The sequence below is a fragment of the Eretmochelys imbricata genome, chromosome 2, assembly GCF_965152235.1.
Source record: "Eretmochelys imbricata isolate rEreImb1 chromosome 2, rEreImb1.hap1, whole genome shotgun sequence".
NCBI lineage: Eukaryota > Metazoa > Chordata > Testudines > Cheloniidae > Eretmochelys > Eretmochelys imbricata.
Window position 1 is genome coordinate 41,038,279 of NC_135573.1, and position 21,306 is coordinate 41,059,584.

The 21,306-nt window shown below is 45.3% G+C and overlaps 1 protein-coding gene across 1 annotated transcript in view; it reads right to left on the reverse strand.

Annotated features, from left to right (window-relative positions):
• The window catches only part of LAPTM4B (lysosomal protein transmembrane 4 beta), a 126,889-nt gene that overhangs the window by 32,169 nt on the left and 73,414 nt on the right, over positions 1–21,306 (reverse strand). Inside the window, exons 5-6 of the mRNA XM_077808921.1 lie at positions 16,029–16,127; positions 11,162–11,257 (exon numbers count right to left, since the gene is read on the reverse strand). Of these exons, the coding sequence (XP_077665047.1) occupies positions 11,162–11,257; positions 16,029–16,127 (195 nt within the window). The remainder of the gene's footprint in view (positions 1–11,161; positions 11,258–16,028; positions 16,128–21,306) is intronic.

Consider the following 21,306-nt stretch of genomic DNA (forward strand, 5'->3'; position numbering starts at 1 on the left):
GCATAAAGATTAAACTGCCTTCCCCCACATGCTCTGCCCAGGTCAGGTTTAAGTCATTTTGGCATTACCTTGTAGGGGGAAAAAAAAAACAACAACTTTGGACTTGGTGCACCTGAAATCCTATAACCCCATACCTATGTCTCTGACCACACTTGATATCATACAGTAAGAAAGGATAGGAATGACATTGGTCATAACTTGGATGGGAGACTAAAGGAAAATGTTGCTGTTGGTGATTCAATACAGGACACTGTTTCTCTGAGTCTGTTCTAAACTAATGCTCAGCATGATGTTAAGGAGAAGTTTGCAACTGGAGGCCTTCTGTAGGGTATAACAAAGCCAAAAAAACCCAGTTACTTACTTTCTCGTAACTGTTGTTCTTCAAGATGTGTTGTTCACGTCATTCCACATTAGGTGTGCACGCCATGTGCACGACCGTCGGAAATTTTTTCCCTTAGCGGCTCCCGGCGGGCTGGCAGGCCCCCCGAGTGGTGCCACTGCGCCCCGCATATATACCCCCGCCGGCCTGACCCCCTCCAGTTCCTTCTTGCTGGCGACTCCGACAGAGAGGTAGGAGGGTGGGTGGTGGAATGGACGTGAACACCACATCTCAAAGAACAACAGTTATGAGAAAGTAACCGTTTTTTCTTCGAGTGCTTGTTCACGTCCATTCCACATTAGGATAATTACAAGCTTACTTCTGGAGGAGGGTAGGAGTCACGGAACAACTGCTCGGAGGACCGCTCTGCCAACTGCTATGTCTCTCTGGCCTGCTGGTTGACCGCATAGTAGGTTGTGAAGGTGTGCACTGAGGACCAGGTGGCTGCTCTGCAGATCTCCTGGATTGGGACCTGTGCCAGGAACACTGTGGAAGTCACCTGCGCCCTGGTCAAGTGGGCCATGACCGCCGGGGCCAGAACACCTGCGAGCTCATAGCATGCCTGGATGCTGCTCGTAATCCAAGACTAAATCTGCTGCGCCGACACTGGGAGGCCTTTTAACCTCTCTGCCACAGCCACAAACAGCTGCGTGGATTTGCGAAAGGGCTTGGTGCACTCCAAATAGAACGCCAGCGCTCGACACACATCCAAGGTTTGCAAGCTGCAGTGACTCGGGTCTGTATGGGTTTTCGGGAAGAACACCGGCAGACAAATGTCCTGGCCCAGATGGAATTGGGACACCACCTTAGGGAGGAACTTGGGGTGCAGCCAGAGCTGCATGTTGTCCTTGTGAAATACTGTGTATGGTGGCTCAGAGGTGAGGGCCCTCAGTTCGGACACCCTTCTGGCCGAGGTAATGGCAACCAGAAATGCCACCTTCCAGGAAAGGTGGAGGAGAGAACAGGTAGCGAGGGGCTCGAAAGGGGGTCCCATGAGTTTAGAAAGAACCACGTTAAGGTTCCATGGAGGGACTGGGAGGTGGGAGTACAGGAACACCCTCTCCAACCCTTTAAGGAACCGCCCCACCATTGGGTGGGAAAACACCAAGCCCCCCCGAGAACCCCAGATGGAAGGCGGAGATGGCCTCCAGGTGCACTTTGAGTGAGGACGGGGCTGGCCCTTGCTGCTTGAGGTGCAGGAGGTACTCCAGAATGGCCTGCACCGGGGCCTGGCCCGGCCACACCGGTCAGGGTTCACACCAACACGAGAACCTTTTCCACTTGGCCATATAGGCCACTCAGGTAGAGGGCTTTCTACTGCCAAGCAGAATCTGCTGCACAGGAAGGGAGCACTAGCTCTCCAGGGCATTTAGCCACAGAGCCTCCATGCCGTCAGGTGCAGTGACTGCAGGTCGGGGTGGAGAAGCCGCCCGCTGTCCTGCGTAATGAGGTCCTGGTGTAGGGACAGGACTACTGGGGCCTCCACCGACAGCTCTAGGCCCGATGTGTACCAGTGTTGGCAGGCCCAGGCTGGGGCGATGAGGATCACCACCGCCCAGTCCCTGGGCACCTTGAGCAGGACCTTGTGCACCAAGGGGAGTGGAGGGAAGGCATACACCAAGCCCCCTCTCCATGGGATAGCAAACGCGTCCGTGACTGAGCCCGGGCTGCGGCCCTGGAACAAGCAGAACCGCGGGCACTGGGCGTTGGCCCTGGTGGCAAACAGATCTACCCGGGGAAGCCCCCACCTGTGGAAGAGCGAAAGCACGACATCCGCCCTGAGCGTCCACTCGTGCATGCGGTACGACCTGCTGAGGGAGTCCGCCAGCTCGTTCCGCACCCCCGGGAGATAGGATGCCTCGAGATGAATCGCATGGGTTGTGCAAAGGTCCCAAAAGAGGAGAGCCTTGCAACAGAGTGGTGTGGAACGAGCCCCACCCTGCTTGTTTACATAAAACATGGCACTAGTGTTGTCTGTCAGAACTGTCACGCGGTGACCACTCAGAGTGGCTTGAAAGGTCTGGTAGGCGAGACGAACCGCTCCTTCACGTTGATATGGAGCGACTGCTCTGCTCCGGACCACAACCCCTGCGTCATAAGGTCCCACAGGTGAGCCCCCCATCCCTGGTCTGACGCATCTGTCACCAGCGTCAGGTCCGGAAGCGGGGCAGCAAAGGGGATGCCTTCGCAAACCACAGGCTGGGACTGCCACCACAGCAGGGAGTCCAGCACATCCCTTGGGGCTGTCACTGCCAAGTCCAGGGGATCCCTGCCTGGGCGGTACACCCGAGCGAGGCACGCCTGCAGAGTCCTGAGTCTCAGACTGGCATGCCTGACCACGTGCGTGCATGCCGCCATGTGGCCCAGCAGCCGCAGGCAGCACCTGACCGTTGTCATTGGAAACTGGAGCAGGGAGGCCACTGCTTGTTGGATAGCCCGGAATCGGGAGACCGGAAGGCTTGTCCTGGCCTGCACCGTGTCCAGGACCGCCCCTATGAATTCCACTCTCTGAGCGGGTATGAGTGTGGACTTGGGGACGTTGACCAGGAGCCCCAGCTCGCGGAACAATCCCAGGGCTACCTCCACATGGCCCTGCACCTCCGCCTCAGATCAGCCCACTAGGAGCCAGTCGTCAAGGTACGGGTACACCCAGATTCCCTGCCTCTGTAAGAAGGCCACCATCACTGCCATGCACTTCGTGAACACCCTTGGGGCCATGGCTAGACTGAATGGGAGAACTGCATACTGATAATGTTCTCAGCCCACAGCGAAGCATAGGAACTGCCGATGTGCTGGGAAAATGGCGATATGAAAGTACGCGTCCTTCATGTCGAGGGCGGTGTACCAGTCCCCGGATCCAGGGAAGGGATGATGGTGCCCAGAGACACCATGCGAAACCTGGCCTTGACCAGGAATTTGTTGAGCCTGCGTAGGTCTAGGATTGGGCAAAGGACCCCTTTGGCCTTGGGGATGAGGAAGTACCGGGAGTAAAACCCTTTTCCCCTTAGGCCGTGAGGCACCGCCTCTACTGCCCCCACCCGTAGCAGCGAGCGGACTTCCTCCTCTAGGAGATGCATGTGAGATGGGTTCCTGAAGAGGGATGGGGAAGTGGGGTGGGAGGGGGGTAGGGAGGCAAACTGCAGCGAGTACCCGTTCCGCACCGTGCGTAAGACCCAACGATCCGACGTAATGGTGGACCATGCAGCGGAGAAACGGGACAGGCGGTTCAGGAAACAAAGGGACGGATCCGGTGACTGGTCTGGTACGCTGTCCTTCAGCGCACCTTCTAAAGCCTGGCTTAGTGGCCGGCTGGGGTTTGTGCTGGCCTTGGCTCTGGCCCGACGCATTATTGTTGTTACTGTTGCGCCGTCGCCTGTTATCCCTGCCTTGCCTACAGTTAGGCTCATGCCTATGGCGAGGCTGGTACTGGCGTTGAGGGGGAGGCTGCGGCTTAAAGGGCTTCCTTTGGGTTGCCGGGGTGTGCATACCCAGCGACTTGAGCATAGCCCGCGAGTCCTTGAGGCTATGCAGCCTCGTGTCTGTCTGGTCCGAGAAGAGCCCGGACCCTTCGAAGGGGAGGTCCTGGAGTGTATTCTGGACCTTGGGGGGCAGGCCTGACTCCTGGAGCCATGCCGAGCGCCTCATGACCACCCCAACAAGATTGTTCTAGCGTTGCGTCTGCTGAATCCAGGGAGGTCAGGAGAGAGGTCTTGGCTACTACCTTGCCCTCGTCCACCAGGGCCATGAACTCCTGTTTGGAACCTTGCGGGAGGTTGTCCTTAAACTTCCCCACCACTGCCCAAGAGTTGAAATTGTGCCTGCTGAGGATGGCCTGCTGGTTAGCAATCCTCAGCTGAAGGTCCCCAGATGAATACACCTTTCTACCAAAAAGGTCCAGAGGTTTCGCCTCCTTGGCCTTAGGGGCCGAGGCCTGCTGTCCATGGTGCTCCCTTTCGTTCACCGCCGAAACCACTAGGGAGCATGGACTCGGGTGGCAGAATAGGAACTCATAGCCCCTAGATGGGGCAAAGTATTTACGCTCCACTCCTTTAGCCGTTGGAGCGCTGGAGGCCGGGGTCTGCCATATAGTTAGACTGAATGGTCTTAATGAGCGGGAGCGCTATTCTGGATGGACCTTCGGGGCTCACAATGTCCACCATGGGGTCCTCCTGCTCAACCGTCTCCTGGGCCTGCAACCCCAAATTTTGGGCAACTCTGCACAGCAGTTCCTGGTGGGCTCTACGGTCTATTGGCGGAAGGCCGGATACTTCTGTACCTGCCACCGCCTCATCGAGGGAAGAGGAGGAGGTTAGCTGCTGCTCGACCCCCTCTGGTTGGTCCTCCTGCTCCCCATCTCCCATGGTAGGGGCCCCCGGCTCAGGCTGGGGCGGGAGTCCATGGGACGGCACCGGGCCCGGTGCTGGACTCTCCGGTGTATGCTGGGGGGATGCTGGAGGCCTGGACACTGTTGCCTCCTGCACTGTCTGGTGTCGGTGCAGGGACCGGGACCGCTGTACCGAGTAACTTGCCCTGGACAGGGCCCCTTGGCGCTCCTGAGAGGCCCAGGGAGTCCAGAAGGGCAAATGGCCTGGCGGCCCCCATTGAGGTTGCCAGCTCCCCTGAGGGTCCCTGCTGTCCGGGCCCTGGTGCGGGTAGCTACAGCGGCTGGAGCCGGCGCCAGACTGCGGTGACGCCGACCACAAAGGCCATAGCAGTGCCAATGATCTGTGCTGGTGGGAGACCGAGCCGCTCCTGGCTGAGTGGGACCGGGAGCGGTACCGGCACTGGGACCGGTGCCAGCGTTCCCTGGACTGGGACCATCTGCGGGAGACCTCTGGCAAAGGCCGTCTCAACTCCTCCCAGTGCTGGTCTCTGGGCGGTGCCGGAGAGTGGTGTGCCCTTCCTGGCGCTTCTTCACGTCGACCCGGTGCCGCAACCTCCTTCTGGGCCACTGACAAGTGCGAGTCTGTGGAGCTGGAGCTCGACCAGGACCAACTCTGGGAGCGGTGCCGGGACAGTGTCTTTGAGCGGCACACCACTGCCAGCTTACCCTTGACGGCGCCCAAGGCATGGGCACTGGAGGGTTCTCCCCACACGGGAGGGAGCTTGCCGCCGACAGCTCGATGAGGTCCTTTGTGGCCTCCAAGGTGCCAGGCATAGAGGGCTGATCCGTTAGGCCCTTGAGCCCATCGTCCGCACTGAGCTCACTTAAGTCGGGGCTTGTGCCGCCGGGACCGCCTGTGTCAGCGCCGGTTCTGCGGCCTTCCCGCTCTTGGCGGCGCTCGGGGCCTTGGGAGGCGCCGGCCTCCTGTGCGGGGAACGACCGTGCCTTCCTTCAGGCTGCACCAGGGGCCGCACTGGGGAGGACGATCGGTGCCGGGGCCTAGCCTGGCGCTCCAGGGCTGACAGTTCACCGTGCTTCGCCGGTGCCGGGTCTCCCGACAGCTCCGGGGCACTACGCACCGAGGAAGTCTGAGCCGGCGTTGGGCTCTCCGGGCCTGGTGGCTGCAATGCGGCCTCCATCAACAGCCGCTTTAGGCGAAAGTCTCTTTCTTTCCTTGTCTTTGGGTTAAATGCCTTGCAAACCTTTCAGTTTGATGTCCATCCCCCAGGCAACGTAGACACGAGTCCTGGGGGTCACTAACTGGCATAGGTTTGCGGCACGTGGTGCAAGCCTTGAAGCCATGGGCCTGCAGCATGCCTGGAGCTGGAGGCCTCCAAGCACCTAATCACTTAAGTGTTCATAATCTATATGTAAACGAACTGATAACAGCTACTCTAAAGGCTAAGGGACTGCTCTTCTGGGAGAGAGAGAGAGATTGTTCCAGCGCCGCCACCAACAGCAAGAAGGAACTGGAGGGGGTCGGGCTGGCGGGGGTATATATGCGGGGCACAGTGGCGCCACTCGGGGGACCCGCCGAGAGCCGCTAAGGGGAAAAGTTTCCGATGCTCATGCACACGGTGCGCGCACACCTAATGTGGAATGGACGTGAACAAGCACTTGAAGAAGAACCTTGAATACTGTACTGGTCATTAAAGATCTCAGAAGACCTGATCCAAAGCTCAGTGAAGTCAATGGGACTCTTTCTAATGAATTTAGTCGTCTTTGGATCAGACCCATAGTGCTTTCTGTGTTAGCTCTGGTGTCATGAACAAATTCTAAATGAGCAACTGTAGTCTTCAAATGGAAATACAGAAGGTAGCCAGAGTGTGAAGAAGGCATACTCTACTTTCTGTCCTAAACTATGTAGAGTTTAAGGTTTGGATCTTCCATCCCCAGGAATGGTTGCATTTCAGTGGCAAGTAAAGAAAGATCTGCTCCTACTGAATTTAATGACAAAACTACCAAAGACTGCAGAAAACTAGACAGAGGCCAAACTGCCCTCTTTGTCTATCGAGGTGGATAGGGAAAAAAATCTGTGGTTTAATCAATCTTTCCATTGTATAAATCCCTGTGGGACTTTGGATCCAAAATGAAGGGGGAAAGTGGGGCATTGCTGTAGAGGGCTGAGAAGCAGCAGAGAGACAGCGGACCCTCTGCAGGTGGCCCTGGCTTTGTGGGGGGGAAGGGGAGTGGGAGGGGCCAGGGAAGGGGACAAATAGAATCTGTGGTTTGCAGGGACCAAGTCCAGTTCACGGGACAAACTCCAATTCTTGTGGAATGATGAAAAACTGCGCAAGAGCAGATCTATAGAAGTTTTAGCTATTATACATGAATAACCTGAAAAGAGGACAATATGGCCCAAGAAAAGAGTAACTGTCTGATTAACAGACAACATTGTATGTATGTGAGACAGTATCTATATATTCATGCACCAGTTCTTTAAAAAAAAGAAACACTTACCCTTTTGGAAACCCCATTATACTTATATAAAAGTCATGGTTAGCTATGGCCAAATTTGACATCACATGGCCCCACTGGAGTTTCTTGATAAAATGTGTAAGGATCTAAATCCCATTTAGAAGAGAGATTCACTACTTCACAGTTTATTTTCAATGACAGCAGGACTGTGGATGAAGCTTCCATCTCATTAGCTACAGTGAAATTTAAGAGTTAACAATAAACAAAATGAGATGCTCTAAGTGTTCAAGACCATAATTGGGACCTTAGACATTTTGCTCTGAACAACACTAACTTGAGACATTGTCCAGGTTGGCAGAGGAGATGGATTAATTCAGCCTGCAAAATTTGTTTCCATTACACTGCCTTGAATTTCCTACCTGATGTAGGATACTGCTCTTTTGTCTACAATGTGCTCAACGGAGGTAAAAGGGAAAAAATAAGTCCAAGACTGCAGATATGGAAACAATATGCCCCAATGTGTGCATCTGGCACATCCCATTCATTGTGCGTGATGAAAAGGAAGTTCATTTGTACCAGCTGGCAAAGCTTGTAAAGGTACGGATTTAAACATTTTTTATTAGGTGAGGAAAATTAGACAAATGTAACTGTACTGAAAACAGAGCTTGAGGAATTGTCATTTTCCTAATCTGCTTTGTATCTGATATTTAACTGTGCATATGCACCTTTCCAGTGCTAAACCAATGTATGCCAAAAAATCAATGAATAATTTGATTTGTACATTTGGGGGTCATATTCTGGTTTTGGTGACCCCACATCCAATCATAGCCTTTAGCTGGATTTGAATTCAGAAGAGAGTGTATTTTAAAAGGGACTTATGACCAGAGTTGGTTTGAACAGGGTTTATAGGCACTTCAGCCAGTGAGTATCTATGGATCCCTATTGTCTCCCACATCTTGGCATCTCACCTTGATATGGATGGAATAACTGTCTTCCCCAGGAAGTACTCAAGAACATTGTCATTAAATGGAAATATATGTCATTAAACTGCAAGTCTCAGACATATTTTTCCAGAATTCAGAGAAGGCAAAATATTTTCTGAAATCTTTGGTCCAAGTCTTAGAGGACAGATAAAGATCAGGATAAATTTATGGGTAATTTACCCATTTCTATCAATGAGACATCTAAAAACTCAGTTTTGCCCATATTTGAACTGGTTAGAACAAACTATACTCCTTTGTCTCAATCTTTCTTACTCTCTATAAAATATAAACCTTTTTTAAAATGGTAAGCATAATAAAAAGCAATCATGACAACTGTAGGTCCAGCACAATACTTTCTCTCCTTTTTGATGATTTATTCTTCTATACTAAGGGATATTTTAACACTGGGGACATTCCAGAAGCCGGAAGAAAGCAATTGTTGTGCCAGTATTTAAAGAAGGTTAAATGGGATGAGGCTGGTAATTATAGGTCTGTCAGTCTGACAATGATCCCGGGCAAGCTAATGACACTACTGATACAGGACTCAATTAATAAAGAATTAACGTAGGGTAATATAATTAATGCCAATCAACCTGGGTTCATGGAAAATAGGTTCTGTCAAACTAACCTGATATTTTTTTTGATGAGATTACAAGTTTGATAAAAATAGCAGTGTTGATGCAATATACTTAGACTTCTATAAAGCTTTTCAGAGGATACCACAAGACATTTTGATTAAAAAATTAGGAAGATAAAAATTAACATTGTTGTTTGCAGTACTGTAGCCATATTGGTCCCAGGATACAAGAGACAACGTAGGTGACTTAATATGTAGTTCGAAAACTGGGTGCAAGGAGTAGGGGACGCTGCAATCCTGGCCTGGCAGACCAGAGACTCCCACAAGGCTGCAAGGACAAGAACAAGCTCCGCACTACAGGGGAGGTCACCCTGCTTCTAAATGTTTGGTCCTCAAACAGGTGCCTCCCCCCGGGACCAGGGCTCAATCTCCTCCTCATGGCCCTGGCCAGGAGTCTCTACCCTGCCCTGCGAGGGCCACAGCCTTCCCCACACCCTGCATCTGCAGGGATCCAGTGTCCCTGGCCCTGCAGCTGTGAGGGAGCTGTGACACAGAGGCCCATTGGTGGTTCACAACCCTGGGTCAGCAAGCCTGACAAACTCACTACACCCAACACATTGCTGTACTAGTGTTTATCCAAAAAGTGTCTTGTAAGGTATCAAATGAAAGCCGGTGACACACTTGTCACTAATACCACAGCGAAATATATGTATTAACACTACATGAAGAATTATGGACACTTTACATTCTTAAAACCATAATATCAGTAACCAAACACAGGAAGAAACAGGTTTTCTTCCAGACAGGAGGGAAGGTAGTTCTCTCCCTGACTCTAATCAATCCCATGACTGAAGCACCTAAGATTTCAACCGTACTGATGTATGAAATGTACATTAAATTACAACTTCGCTTGTTGACATGATTTACATTTTTATCCTGCTTTCACGGCAGATTCAGAACGTGCTGTTTTCTTGTCCTTTTCCCTTGAGAAGTTATCGGTAAATCATTTCAGTAGAAAAAGGTAGCACTGGAAACTGAACTCCTCTGTTTCCCGGGGCCAGCGATGAAGCAGATGCAATGTTATATTAAGCCTGTGTGACTAGAGTTTCAATGTTAATTCAGTTTGGAGAAGAATCTTGCAACCAAGACTTTCAATATGGTGAATTATACATTTTGCAGCATTTTAAGCTGAGTTACAACTACCTAAGGACTTCATAACAGCTATCAATTTTTTTCCCATGCAGAGCTTCTTGTTTTACTCAATGTAGGTTCCAAATGCATTCCTCCCACTTTCATTTAGCTTTCAATAAACCCATAACTGAATGTTCAAAATTCAGTGTTGTCAACTCATGATTTTATCTGGGTCTTGCAATATTGAGGTGTTTTGTTTTTGTTTTTGTTTTTTTAAGTCCTAGGTCTTGAAGACAATGAATTATGTGAGAATCTCAGCTTCCGTTTTAGATAAATAGTAAGGTTCAAGTCCTCATGGCTGCACAAGAAAGCTTGAAAAATATAACTCAAGTTCATCCTAAAGGTTCTGAAACCAAAAGACAACCCCTCAGCCCCAACTTTATTTCATTTCATTTTATTTTATTTTATTTTTAAGTCTCACTATATTTAAACCACTCAGTTTTGGGAGCCTGTATTATGATCTTTGAATATTTGAGGTTGGCAATATTGAAATTTCATTAGCTGGATTTGCCCTCCCTTCCACCCATGCAAGGCCAACAGGCCAAACTCATCCTGGTGTAATTCCAAGGATTAAATTGCAATCCCACTTCACTTAAAAGTCTGTGGAGTTACATCAGAGATTACTTTGACCTATTGACCTCAGTGGGATAGCTTAGGTGTAACAAAGCAGAATTGGGTTCCAGGTGTGCAGTATCACCACAAAAATGTCATACTATGCGGAATCAGCAGTGTCAAGTTACCCATTTTTTTTTGCACATTGTAAACACAACTGAATGAACACACAGCACGGAGTGCTTCATATCTTATAAATGTAACACTAAATTATTGCAGAAAGAACTGACAACTTCCTGTCCTTTATAGTCCAGACTTGTCTGCTTATTTATTTCAACATAGTCTTCATTTTACTCAGTGTTCTTACAATTCAAACACAATAGCCAAGTCATACAAATGTTATACCTAATTCTCAGTTGCTGAGCACCAAATGACAACTATAGCATATTGTAGTGGTGTAGATACACACATACACACACAGATCACTAGGAGCTATGTATCAAACACTCTTCTCAACAGACTGATCTGCTTCACCACGAGTTGGAAATTGGATACAAGGACGTTGATAACATGTGTTTAGTGGACAAAGACGATAATTGAGAATTTTGCGTTAAAGGTTAAGAAGCTGTCAGTAACACTGACGAATGGTAAAACAAAACATTAAGAGACATGCTTACCGCAGTGTCATTGGTTGCAATGTACACCAGCACATCAGAGTTGTTTCTACTATTAATGTACCGGTAACAGTTCCATACGCAGCTAATCAGATAACCCTGCAAAGAGAATGTGCTTGTTATTACGTAAAGAAAATAGGAAATTATATATATATATTTTTTAATGAAAATCCCTGAACTCTGATTGGCTAAAAATGGTCCTCAGCCGATCAGAACACAGGATATACATAATTGCTAAACTTTACATGAGAAAAAGGAAAGGAAACAAAAGACCACAAAAAAAGTTAAAATCATATGTTAAAAAAAATCAATAAAATGTTACTTTTGCTTTAAAAATATTTTAACTACTTCTGTCTTTATTGTGTCCCTCTTCCACACACTCTTTACATCTCTTGTGGGGTTGTAAGTGGTCATTTCACAAGAACTCTAATTTTTTTTCACGATGCATTTAAAATTATATTGGAAGAGTTCTTATTCAGAATCTGGCCCAAATTAGTTAACCTTTATTACTGAAAATATTAAGTTGTTATAATATTACAGATTAAACAATATACTTCATTTAACAGATTAACAGTTTCTATGCGGTTTCAATTATTATTCTTACATATATTTATATATTTTTCAGTATAATAAAAGCCTAATATTAACTCACTAATAATTGTATCCTGATCTAATAAGCTTCCTGCTTTTGCCCTTGGAGTTTATGAAGACGAGAATATGATCACTGCCTTGTAAAGAAGCAGCAGCCTCCTGTTATTTAAATAAAGCAAAACAAAAGATGCTCTAGAGATATCAAAGTATATACTGAGGAATTTGATCTTTCTGATGATTAAATACTAAGTACTTCAGTAGCTGTGCATGGTTTAACTGTAGGTTTTATGGTTTCAGAATTCAGATACTATGGTGATGAGTGCTGTATAAGACTCTATACAGAACACAGAATAGGAGTTTTGTAAAGCTATAAAAACTTAAGAGCTGACATACTGGTTCAGAGCAATAATCCATCTAACCCAGTATATGGTCTCCAACAATGGCCAGTACCAGAGCTACTGGGAGTGTGTGGAGAACAGGGCAAACTTGGGGTAATCCACCACGTTCCACTCCCACCCGCTGGCAGTCAGAAGATTAGGGCTGCCCCGAGCATGGGTTTGCATCCCTGACCATCTTGGCTAATAGCCATTGATAGACCGGTCCTCCATGAACTTATCTAAGTTGTTCGTTTGTTTTTTTTAAAATGGTGTTATACTTTTGGCCATCACAACATCCCATGGCAATGAGTTCCACAGGTTAACTGTACTTTGTGTGAAAAAGTACTCCCTTTTGTTTGTATCAAATCTGCTGTCTATTAGTTTCATTGCATGACCCATACTTTTTGTATTGTGGGAAAGGGTAAATAATTCTCTGATCATAAATGGTATGGGGAAAAGTGATTTTATAGACCTCTAAACACTTATTCTTGTTTATAAAAAAGTGTTGTCTGTACAGGCTATTCATTTGGAACTCTATTTTTTAATTCCTGCTGTCAAAATCCAAATTCACAGATATCCTCTCTTGATTCCATAATGTCAAACAATACACTACTTTTTCACAGATGACAAAGTTTTTTGGAGTTTTAAGCAAAGCTGGTTTTGACTTGGTGAATAAAAATGTGTTTAAAATTACAGTATATGTTTGATACTATTCTGTAGGGTGTTAATCACTTAAGTCAGCTCTGCTAATTTTTACTTGTTTAAAGCAGGAGCTGTTTCTCAGGCTGATGGGAGTGCCGTAATTAAAGGGGTCACCAGCTAGCATACAGCAAGCAATTGGCTACTGGAATGTTAACCCACACTCATTTGAGAATATAAACAGCTGGCGCATTTTACTGGCCCAGAGATTTGGACACACACATTCTTGGCCAGCTCAGCATTAGTAATGGAAATTCATTTTGCCCAGAGTACACTGAAAGTCCAGCAACTTTCCTTTAGATTTGTTCTTAAGAACTCATTTAATATTTATGCTGACACATCATCAGACGGAGTCACTGACCTATTTACTAATTCTTCCTCCCCTTGCCCCCTGAAAAAAAAACCTGGACTGAGCTTTCAAACAGAGCTTTAGGAAATGTCACTGGACAGCATAGTGAATCAAAACATTAGTCTCATCTCTGGAGATCCATGTCAAAGGAATTCAATGATCTCAATTTAGCCCATCCTTACTGGTATTTATACACATCACACACCAAACTGCACACATGCATGCACACCCATTCAGTAGGAATGGTAACCTTTCCTCACAAGAGGCGCAAGAGTCAAGTCACATGGGTATGGCAAGATAGTTCTTCCCATGCACCTTTATCCTGAATGTGGAAACTTGCACATTGCCTGATGATCTCCATTTCAAGAACACTAAAATTCATTAAATTCCATCCTAATAAACTTTAATAAACCCCCACATTAATTTCTATTTGCTAAGCAACACAGATCACAGTAATACCATGGTACTAGGCAGCATAAAAGATTAGCAATTCCTGTTTCTTAGCTGTTTCAGTGCCATAGGAAGAAATACAACAGACTCAATGGGTACCTATACACAGCCCAGGGCAGAAAGTCTCAGAGCCTGGGTTGACTGACCTGGGTTTGAGCTATGGTGCTAGAGACAGTTGTGTGGTAATTGGGGTTCAGGCTGGAGCTCAGGCTCTGAAGCCCATACTGTTCCCTAGGCTTCAGAGCCCAAGCCCAAATGTCTACACAGCTATTTTCAGTGGTGTAGTGTGAGTCCCACAAACCTGAGTTTGTCAACCGGGCTCTGAGATTCGCTGCAATGGGCAGCCAGTCACTGTGAAGATGTACCCTGAAAGGGCCATTTCACATGGGTCTATGCAAATACAATCTGCACTTACATCTATCTTGTGAGTACAATACAAATACACATTTTCAGACAGTAAGGGTGGCCAAACACTCCATAACCAGAAAACCACAAATCAAAGCTGTGCTGACTGCCAAGGATTAATATGATCCAGTGGTTGGGTTTTACAAGATTTCAGTCGCATTTGACATGAAAAAGGGCTTGATCTGTTGGCCCAAAAATGCCTACATAATTAAAATTTGAATTTATCTTTAATGAAAGTAACTTCCCATGCTTTAGAGAGGCTCTGCACACCTCGCAGTACACCCAGAAATGTCTGTGGGCTAGCGAACTCAGCAATTAGAAATCTCATTAAACCTCTTCCTGCAAGTCCTGTCAAACCCCTGCCCCCAGAGTTAGGGTGACCAGATGTCCTGATTTTATAGGGACAGTCCCAATTTTTGGGTCTTTTTCTTATATAGGCTCCTATTACCCCTCACCCCCGTCCCGATTTTTCACATTTGCTCTCTCGTCACCCTCCCTAGAGTTCTCCTAGGGTACAAAGATATAGAGAACAGTTTCATATCAGGGCACAGGGATGTATACATGTAACTTACAGGAATACTCCCTAGTGCTGAGATCAGCTTATTCTAATTTTTGCACATTTTGCAGAATATCTTTTCTGTTGCCTCATTTGCAAAAAAAGAAAACTAGAGCCCAGGCAGCTGAAGAGCACTCAGTGCATCATAGGAAGAGGGGCTGCAAAGGTGGTTTTCTGCTACCTTTGTGCTCACCTGGCTCAGTAGTACACCAAGCCAGCCCCCCAGTGGAAGTTAAAGCAGTCTGAATGATTTTCCCATAGGGTTCATCATGGCAGCTGGAGATTGCCAGGAAGCCATGGCCACACACTCTAAGCCAGCTGAAGGGAAGAGTGTGCTTTAGAAGCCATGATTCTATGCCATGAGAGATTCCCTCCATACTCGGATGAGTGTGCCAGCTTTAAATAATAGTAATGTGCAGAGCAACCCAAACGCAGGCGAGAATCTGGGCTTGGGTCTTCATGCAGGATACAGTGGTATTTTGTTGCTGTAGCACACTCAAATGTCAAAACTAATGTTTAATCATTAACGTATAAATACTAGAGCCAGGTGAAACTTTCGGCTGAAACTTTCTTTGGTGAACGGTTTCAATTAAACTGCTCCCACCCTCCACCAAAAAAAAAAAATCAAAAGTTTCACTGTGGCATTTTTGAAATGTCAGCTTTAGATGTGAAACTTTTGTTTCCAAATTTCTTTCAACTTCATTTAGAGGTTTTTAAAAAGCTCAGAATCGAAACAAAATGTTTCATTTCATGTTGAATGGTATGTTTAATTTGACTCTAAATCCATTTTTTCCCCCAATTTTTCAGAACTGCCAGCAAACAGGGGAAAAAAAAAAAAAGTCAGATATTAGCACAGCTCTAATAAATACACCTATGGTGCTGGATGCTTTCCCTTGGCTAGATGGGAAACTCCTATATTTTGTGATGTCTAAAGCCTGGTCTGCACTACAGACTTATAGTTGTATAACTACGTTGCTCAGGGATGCGAAAAATCCACATCCCAAGCGACGTTATACCGACCTGACCCACCCCACGTAGACAGCGCTATGTCGACAAGAGAGCTTCTTGGGGAGGTGGATTAACTACACCGACGGGAACAGCTCTCCCATTGGCATAGGAGCATATTCACTTACGTGCTACAATGGCATAGCCGCATCAGTGAGCCTGTGCCAATGCAGCGCTTCAAGTGTCGATTTGCCCTAAAGCTGGTTCTCTGTTTGGAGAGATTAAGCATCTGAAGTCGTACAGTTCTGGTGAAAACTGAAAGCCAAAAAGACCATTGCTTTGGGGTTGTTGGGTTGCTGTCAAATCCATGCTAGTTGTATGTCCCACTGGTCATTCAGCCTTGTTAAGTCAACAAAATACTGTTGTTCTGCAGAGAAAGGGGAGGGCTATTCCAAAGACATTCCATATATAGAAGACGAACTTTATACACGTGCTCACCTTGAAAGCCAGAATGATGCTTATAAAGAGTAGAATAATCACAATTAGACAAGTCGGATTTACTGCCATAATCTCTTCCTTGTAGGGAAAGTTAGCAGGCTGCAGAAACAAAAACATAAATAAAACATTATAAATCTCTTGAAAGATTAGGGAGCCATTCCCCAGGCTCTTTAATTAACAGCTTATGAGAAGCCAGTTAAATCTGATAGCTCTTCTTTGGACCTGTATTTTAGTTTCTGGCACATCTGGATACAATAAGAATTATAACTATAGTGATGTCTTCATACCTCAGAAGACAGGACAATTCAATGTAACATGCACATCTTAGTGAAGAGAAAACTGGAGGGCTGTTTTAGGTTTGGGGTTTCTTTGGCCTTATAACTAACCCAAAGGAGAATGGACAGAACTTTGGGAAGTTTAGAGAATGCCAGTGATGGCAGACTGTCAAAGTCAGAGCAAGGTTTGCAAAGAATAAATCTCACACTGATAGCACCTATTCACTATACCTCAGTTTCCTCATCCATACAATCAGATAACACTCTTCCTACTTCATAGGAAAACTGCTGTTAATGAATAAAATCTTACATTTGAAAGGCACTTTAAGATCATGGACAAAAGAAGTTAGAGTATTTTTATTATCTGCTGCATTGTTTTAAAATAAAAAAACTGGAAAGCATCAAATTATTCTGAAGCATTGCAATGTGCAATTTGCAACTGCAGTTGGAGTAAGTCTCTACTTATAAATGAAATCGTTCTTTACAAAAGAACTTCACTCAGAGGACTTCAATGTAAATCTCTTCTTGTACACAACAGTTTTGAATACTCTTCTATTTACATTTTAATTAGCCCTGTTCTTCCCCGAGGCATTAAATGAACCAAACTGTTCTGTCAATTAATCTGGATTTACACCAGCGTAACTCCTTGTTGTTACTCAGACCAGAATTTAGCCCCGTGTCTAAGGAATTTCTCTTTTTTTGTCAGCTGTTTGTGAGAAGTTTCTTTATTTAGAATGTCCATGAAATGTTTGTAATGCTTAAGATCATCAGATGGTACAACAGATTGGAAATAAGTGCTACAGAAATATATTTTCAACTCCTTGGGAGATGTGTTTTTATTCTTTCATAGAATTTCGTAACTAATGTTTTGATCACTTTATTTTCATTATAAAATTTCCTGCTTCTTGCAGAAGTCTAACTAAATCTAAAATTAACTGATTCATTGCCTGCAGAAGAATTTACTTAACAATATGCTATTTCACACAATATCCTTATCGCAAACACAATGAAAGTACAGTAGAACCTCAGAGTTATGAACACCAGTTACAAACTGACTGATCAACCACACACCTAATTTGGAACTGGGAGTACACAATCAGGCAGCAGGGACAAAAAAAGTATAGAGTACAGCACTGTATTAAGCATAAATGACTAAAAAATAAAGGGAAAGTTTAAAAAAAAGATTTGACAAGGTAAGAAAACTTCCTGTGATTATTTCATTTAAATTATCGGTAAATTGGTTAAAACTGGCATTTTGCTTCTGCATAGTAAAGTTTCAAAGCTGTATTCAGTTACTGTTCAGTTGTAAACTTTTGAAAGAACAGCCATAATGTTTTGTTCAGAGTTACTAACATTTCAGAGTTAGGAACAACCTCCATTCCCGAGGTGTTCGTAACTCTGAGATTCTACTGTAGTTACTCAAAAAGAAAAGGAGTACTTGTGGCATCTTAGAGACTAACCAATTTATTTGAGCATAAGCTTTCGTGAGCTGTAGCTGTAGCTCACGAAAGCTTATACTCAAATAAATTGGTTAGTCTCTAAGGTGCCACAAGTACTCCTTTTCTTTTTGCGAACACAGACTAACACGGCTGTTACTCTGAAACCTGTAGTTACTCGGAGACCCAAAAGGAGCTAGAAGTGTGTTGATAAGAAACCTGATGAAAAACAAAGAAACCTTACCCAAAAATAAATAAATAAATAAAATAATGCAGAAACTTAAAAGATTTCATTCCATGGTATGTACTTCAGAACTACAACTGTGGGGTCTTGTACTTTGTTAGATACTCTAACCCTTATTGGCTGCTGAAGACAGACTTATAAACAGTTACAATAAAATTTCCTGAATATAATTTCTTCACCACTGAACTTGTACTAAAAACAAAACAAAAAGTAGAATCAATTTGTAACTGGAATGAAGACTCAGACCGAGGACACTTCTGTCATGTTAGACTCTCTGATATCAGAGAACCTCTGTCACAGTTATGAAATTGGATATGTGTCAAGTCCATATTTTGTTCAAACCCAAATGGCATATTTCCAGAATTCAGCTGGGCTGGAATTTGTTACTCTGAAGGAAAGAGAGAGGGTGGGGAGGTGGGAAAAAGGAAACGACCAATAAAGTTCCTACTTGTTTAAAGAGCAGGAACATCTGCTAGAGCCATGAACCATTAGCTAGCCAAGTTCAACAGCAGCAGGTGCTATTCATCAGGTCCAAGCTTGTCTACAAGTTTCAGTCAATAGAAATTTCAGATTCTATGGAAATAACAGAACAAGCTACAATAAGCGTCAATATGTATAAAATAGATGATTTTTTGAAGAGTTGAATCTAATGGGAATGCTACAGAATGAGTCAGGATAATTTCTTCTCAGATGACATTTTTCCCTACTGTTTTGACTATAAAGCCTCAGGATGGACTTCCGTAGGTCTCCTTCCACGTGGGCTACTACGCCTCATTCAGGTAAATTTGAGCTCTATGGCAGCAGTACTGTGTAGTCAGCTCTTTTTCAACACCTCCCGATTAGTGTGAAAGCTCAAGCAATGTCCCCACTTGGTAGTCCCACATGCTCCCTATGACGAAAAGGTTATTTGAAGGATGACCGATAAGACAAGATCAACAGGTCAACCTGGGAGAAAAATATTGTGTTGCAACAAGACTACAGATAGCATCAAGGTCTCCATGTACAGAAGGCAGGTATGGGGAGAGAGATATTTGTATGTTGAACAGCATTATTCTCAGCTAGAATGAGGTCACTGATAAGGCATGTTATACAGGTGATACAGTTAAAGACTGAATTAATATGTGAAATAAGACCAGAGGGCCATATTTTTATGCACAGTATGGAGACAGAAAGCAGAAACACAATGAGACTCAAAAGAAATTCAGCCTATCACTTTGACTAATGTTACCTTTCCTGTTGTCCACACTGGGATTTTACCATTACCAGTTCCTTACCACCACAGTGCGATTTGCACTGGCAGGGTAAGCCATACATATGCAATACATATCCACACTAGGGCTTTCTAGTGGTGCAGCTACACCAGTAATTGAAAACCCAGTACAGAAAAGGCCTGGGAGATAAGTTTCAGAATAAGAGCTTGGTGGGTGCACAATTGATAGGGGTAGAACTCCGGTGGGGGAAAATGTCAACTGTTATACAAGGTTTGACTGGTCTGTGGCAAAAATTAGTTCACAAGTGAGTTCGCAGCTAGATATTCTATTTGTGCATTAATTAAAACGTGGCCTGTGAGAAGTGTTTGCATGTTAAAAGCATAATGAATGTTTTATTTATATAGCACTGTGGGCATTGATAGTTCTGTATAAAGAATAGTTATAATAATAAACTCAGCTTTGGCATGTGTAAGCAGTACTCCCTTTAAGGATGAGGAAGTTAGGTGATAAGCGTATTTTAAGAACTAATGACTTAAAATTTATTTTATAAACTACAATTGCAACAACCTCCCTTCCATCTCCCCCAAATCCCTTACATAGCCAAACTTTTATATTTGCCCCTAATTTTATAACTCAAGAACTCCATGTTTAAATATGGAGTCAATTCTTCTTGAACAGCTATAAACCTTGAAGTATAAAAATCCATTAGAATTTAACAGCAAAAACCCAGGTGTTTTATAGGGTTTTTTTTAAAGTTGTGCAATGAATTCAATAGATAATTACATCCCTACTTTAGAATTCTATAGGATGACTAAAAAAAATCTATTTTCTATTTGATTTAAAGGTTTTTAAGAGTAAATTCTATCTATTGTTTTCATCCCTATTATACCCTATAGGCCCTGGTCTACACTAGGACTTTAGGTCGAATTTAGCAGCGTTAAATCCATGTAAACCTGCACCCGTCCACACGAAGAAGCCCTTTATTTCGACTTAAAGGGCTCTTAAAATCGATTTCCTTACTCCACCCCTGACAAAGTGGATTAGCGCTTAAATCGGCCTTGCCGGGTCGAATTTGGGGTACTGTGGACACAATTTGACGGTATTGGCCTCCGGGAGCTATCCCAGAGTGCTCCATTGTGACCGCTCTGGACAGCGCTCTCAACTCAGATGCGCTGGCCAGGTAGACAGGAAAAGAACCTCGAACTGAATCTCATTTCCTGTTTGGCCAGCGTGGCAAGCTGCAGGTGACCATGCAGAGCTCATCAGCAGAGGTGACCATGATGGAGTCCCAGAATCACAAAAGAGCTCCAGCATGGACTGAACGGGAGGTACGGGATCTGATCGCTGTATGGGGAGAGGAATCCGTGCTATCAGAACTCCGTTCCAGAAATGCCAAAACCTTGTCAAAATCTCCCAGGGCATGAAGGACAGAGGCCATAACAGGGACCCGAAGCTTAAGGAACTGAGGCAAGCCTACCAGAAAACCAGAGAGGTGAACGGCCTCTCCGGGTCAGAGCCCCAAACATGCCACTTCTATGATGAGCTGCATGCCATTTTAGGGGGTTCAGCCACCACTACCCCAGCCGTGTTGTTTGACTCCTTCAATGGAGATGGAGGCAACACGGAAGCAGGTTTTGGGGACGAAGAAGATGATGATGATGAGGTTGTAGATAGCTCACAGCAAGCAAGCAGAGAAACCGGTTTTCCTGACAGCCAGGAACTGTTTCTCACCCTGGACCTGGAGCCAGTACCCCCCGAACCCACCCAAGGCTGCCTCCTGGACCCGGCAGGCAGAGAAGGGATCTCCGATGAGTGTACCTTTTAAAATACTATACATGGTTTAAAAGCAAGCATGTGAAAGGATTAATTTGCCCTGGCATTCACGGCTCTCCTGTATGTACTCCCAAAGCCTTTGCAAAAGGTTTCTGGGGAGGGCAGCCTTATTGCGTCCTTCATGGCAGGACACTTTACCACTCCAGGCCAGTAACACGTACTCGGGAATCATTGTAGAACAAAGCATTGCAGTGTATGTTTGCTAGCGTTCAAACAACATCCGTTCTTTATCTCTCTGTGTTATCCTCAGGAGAGTGAGATATCATTCATGGTCACCTG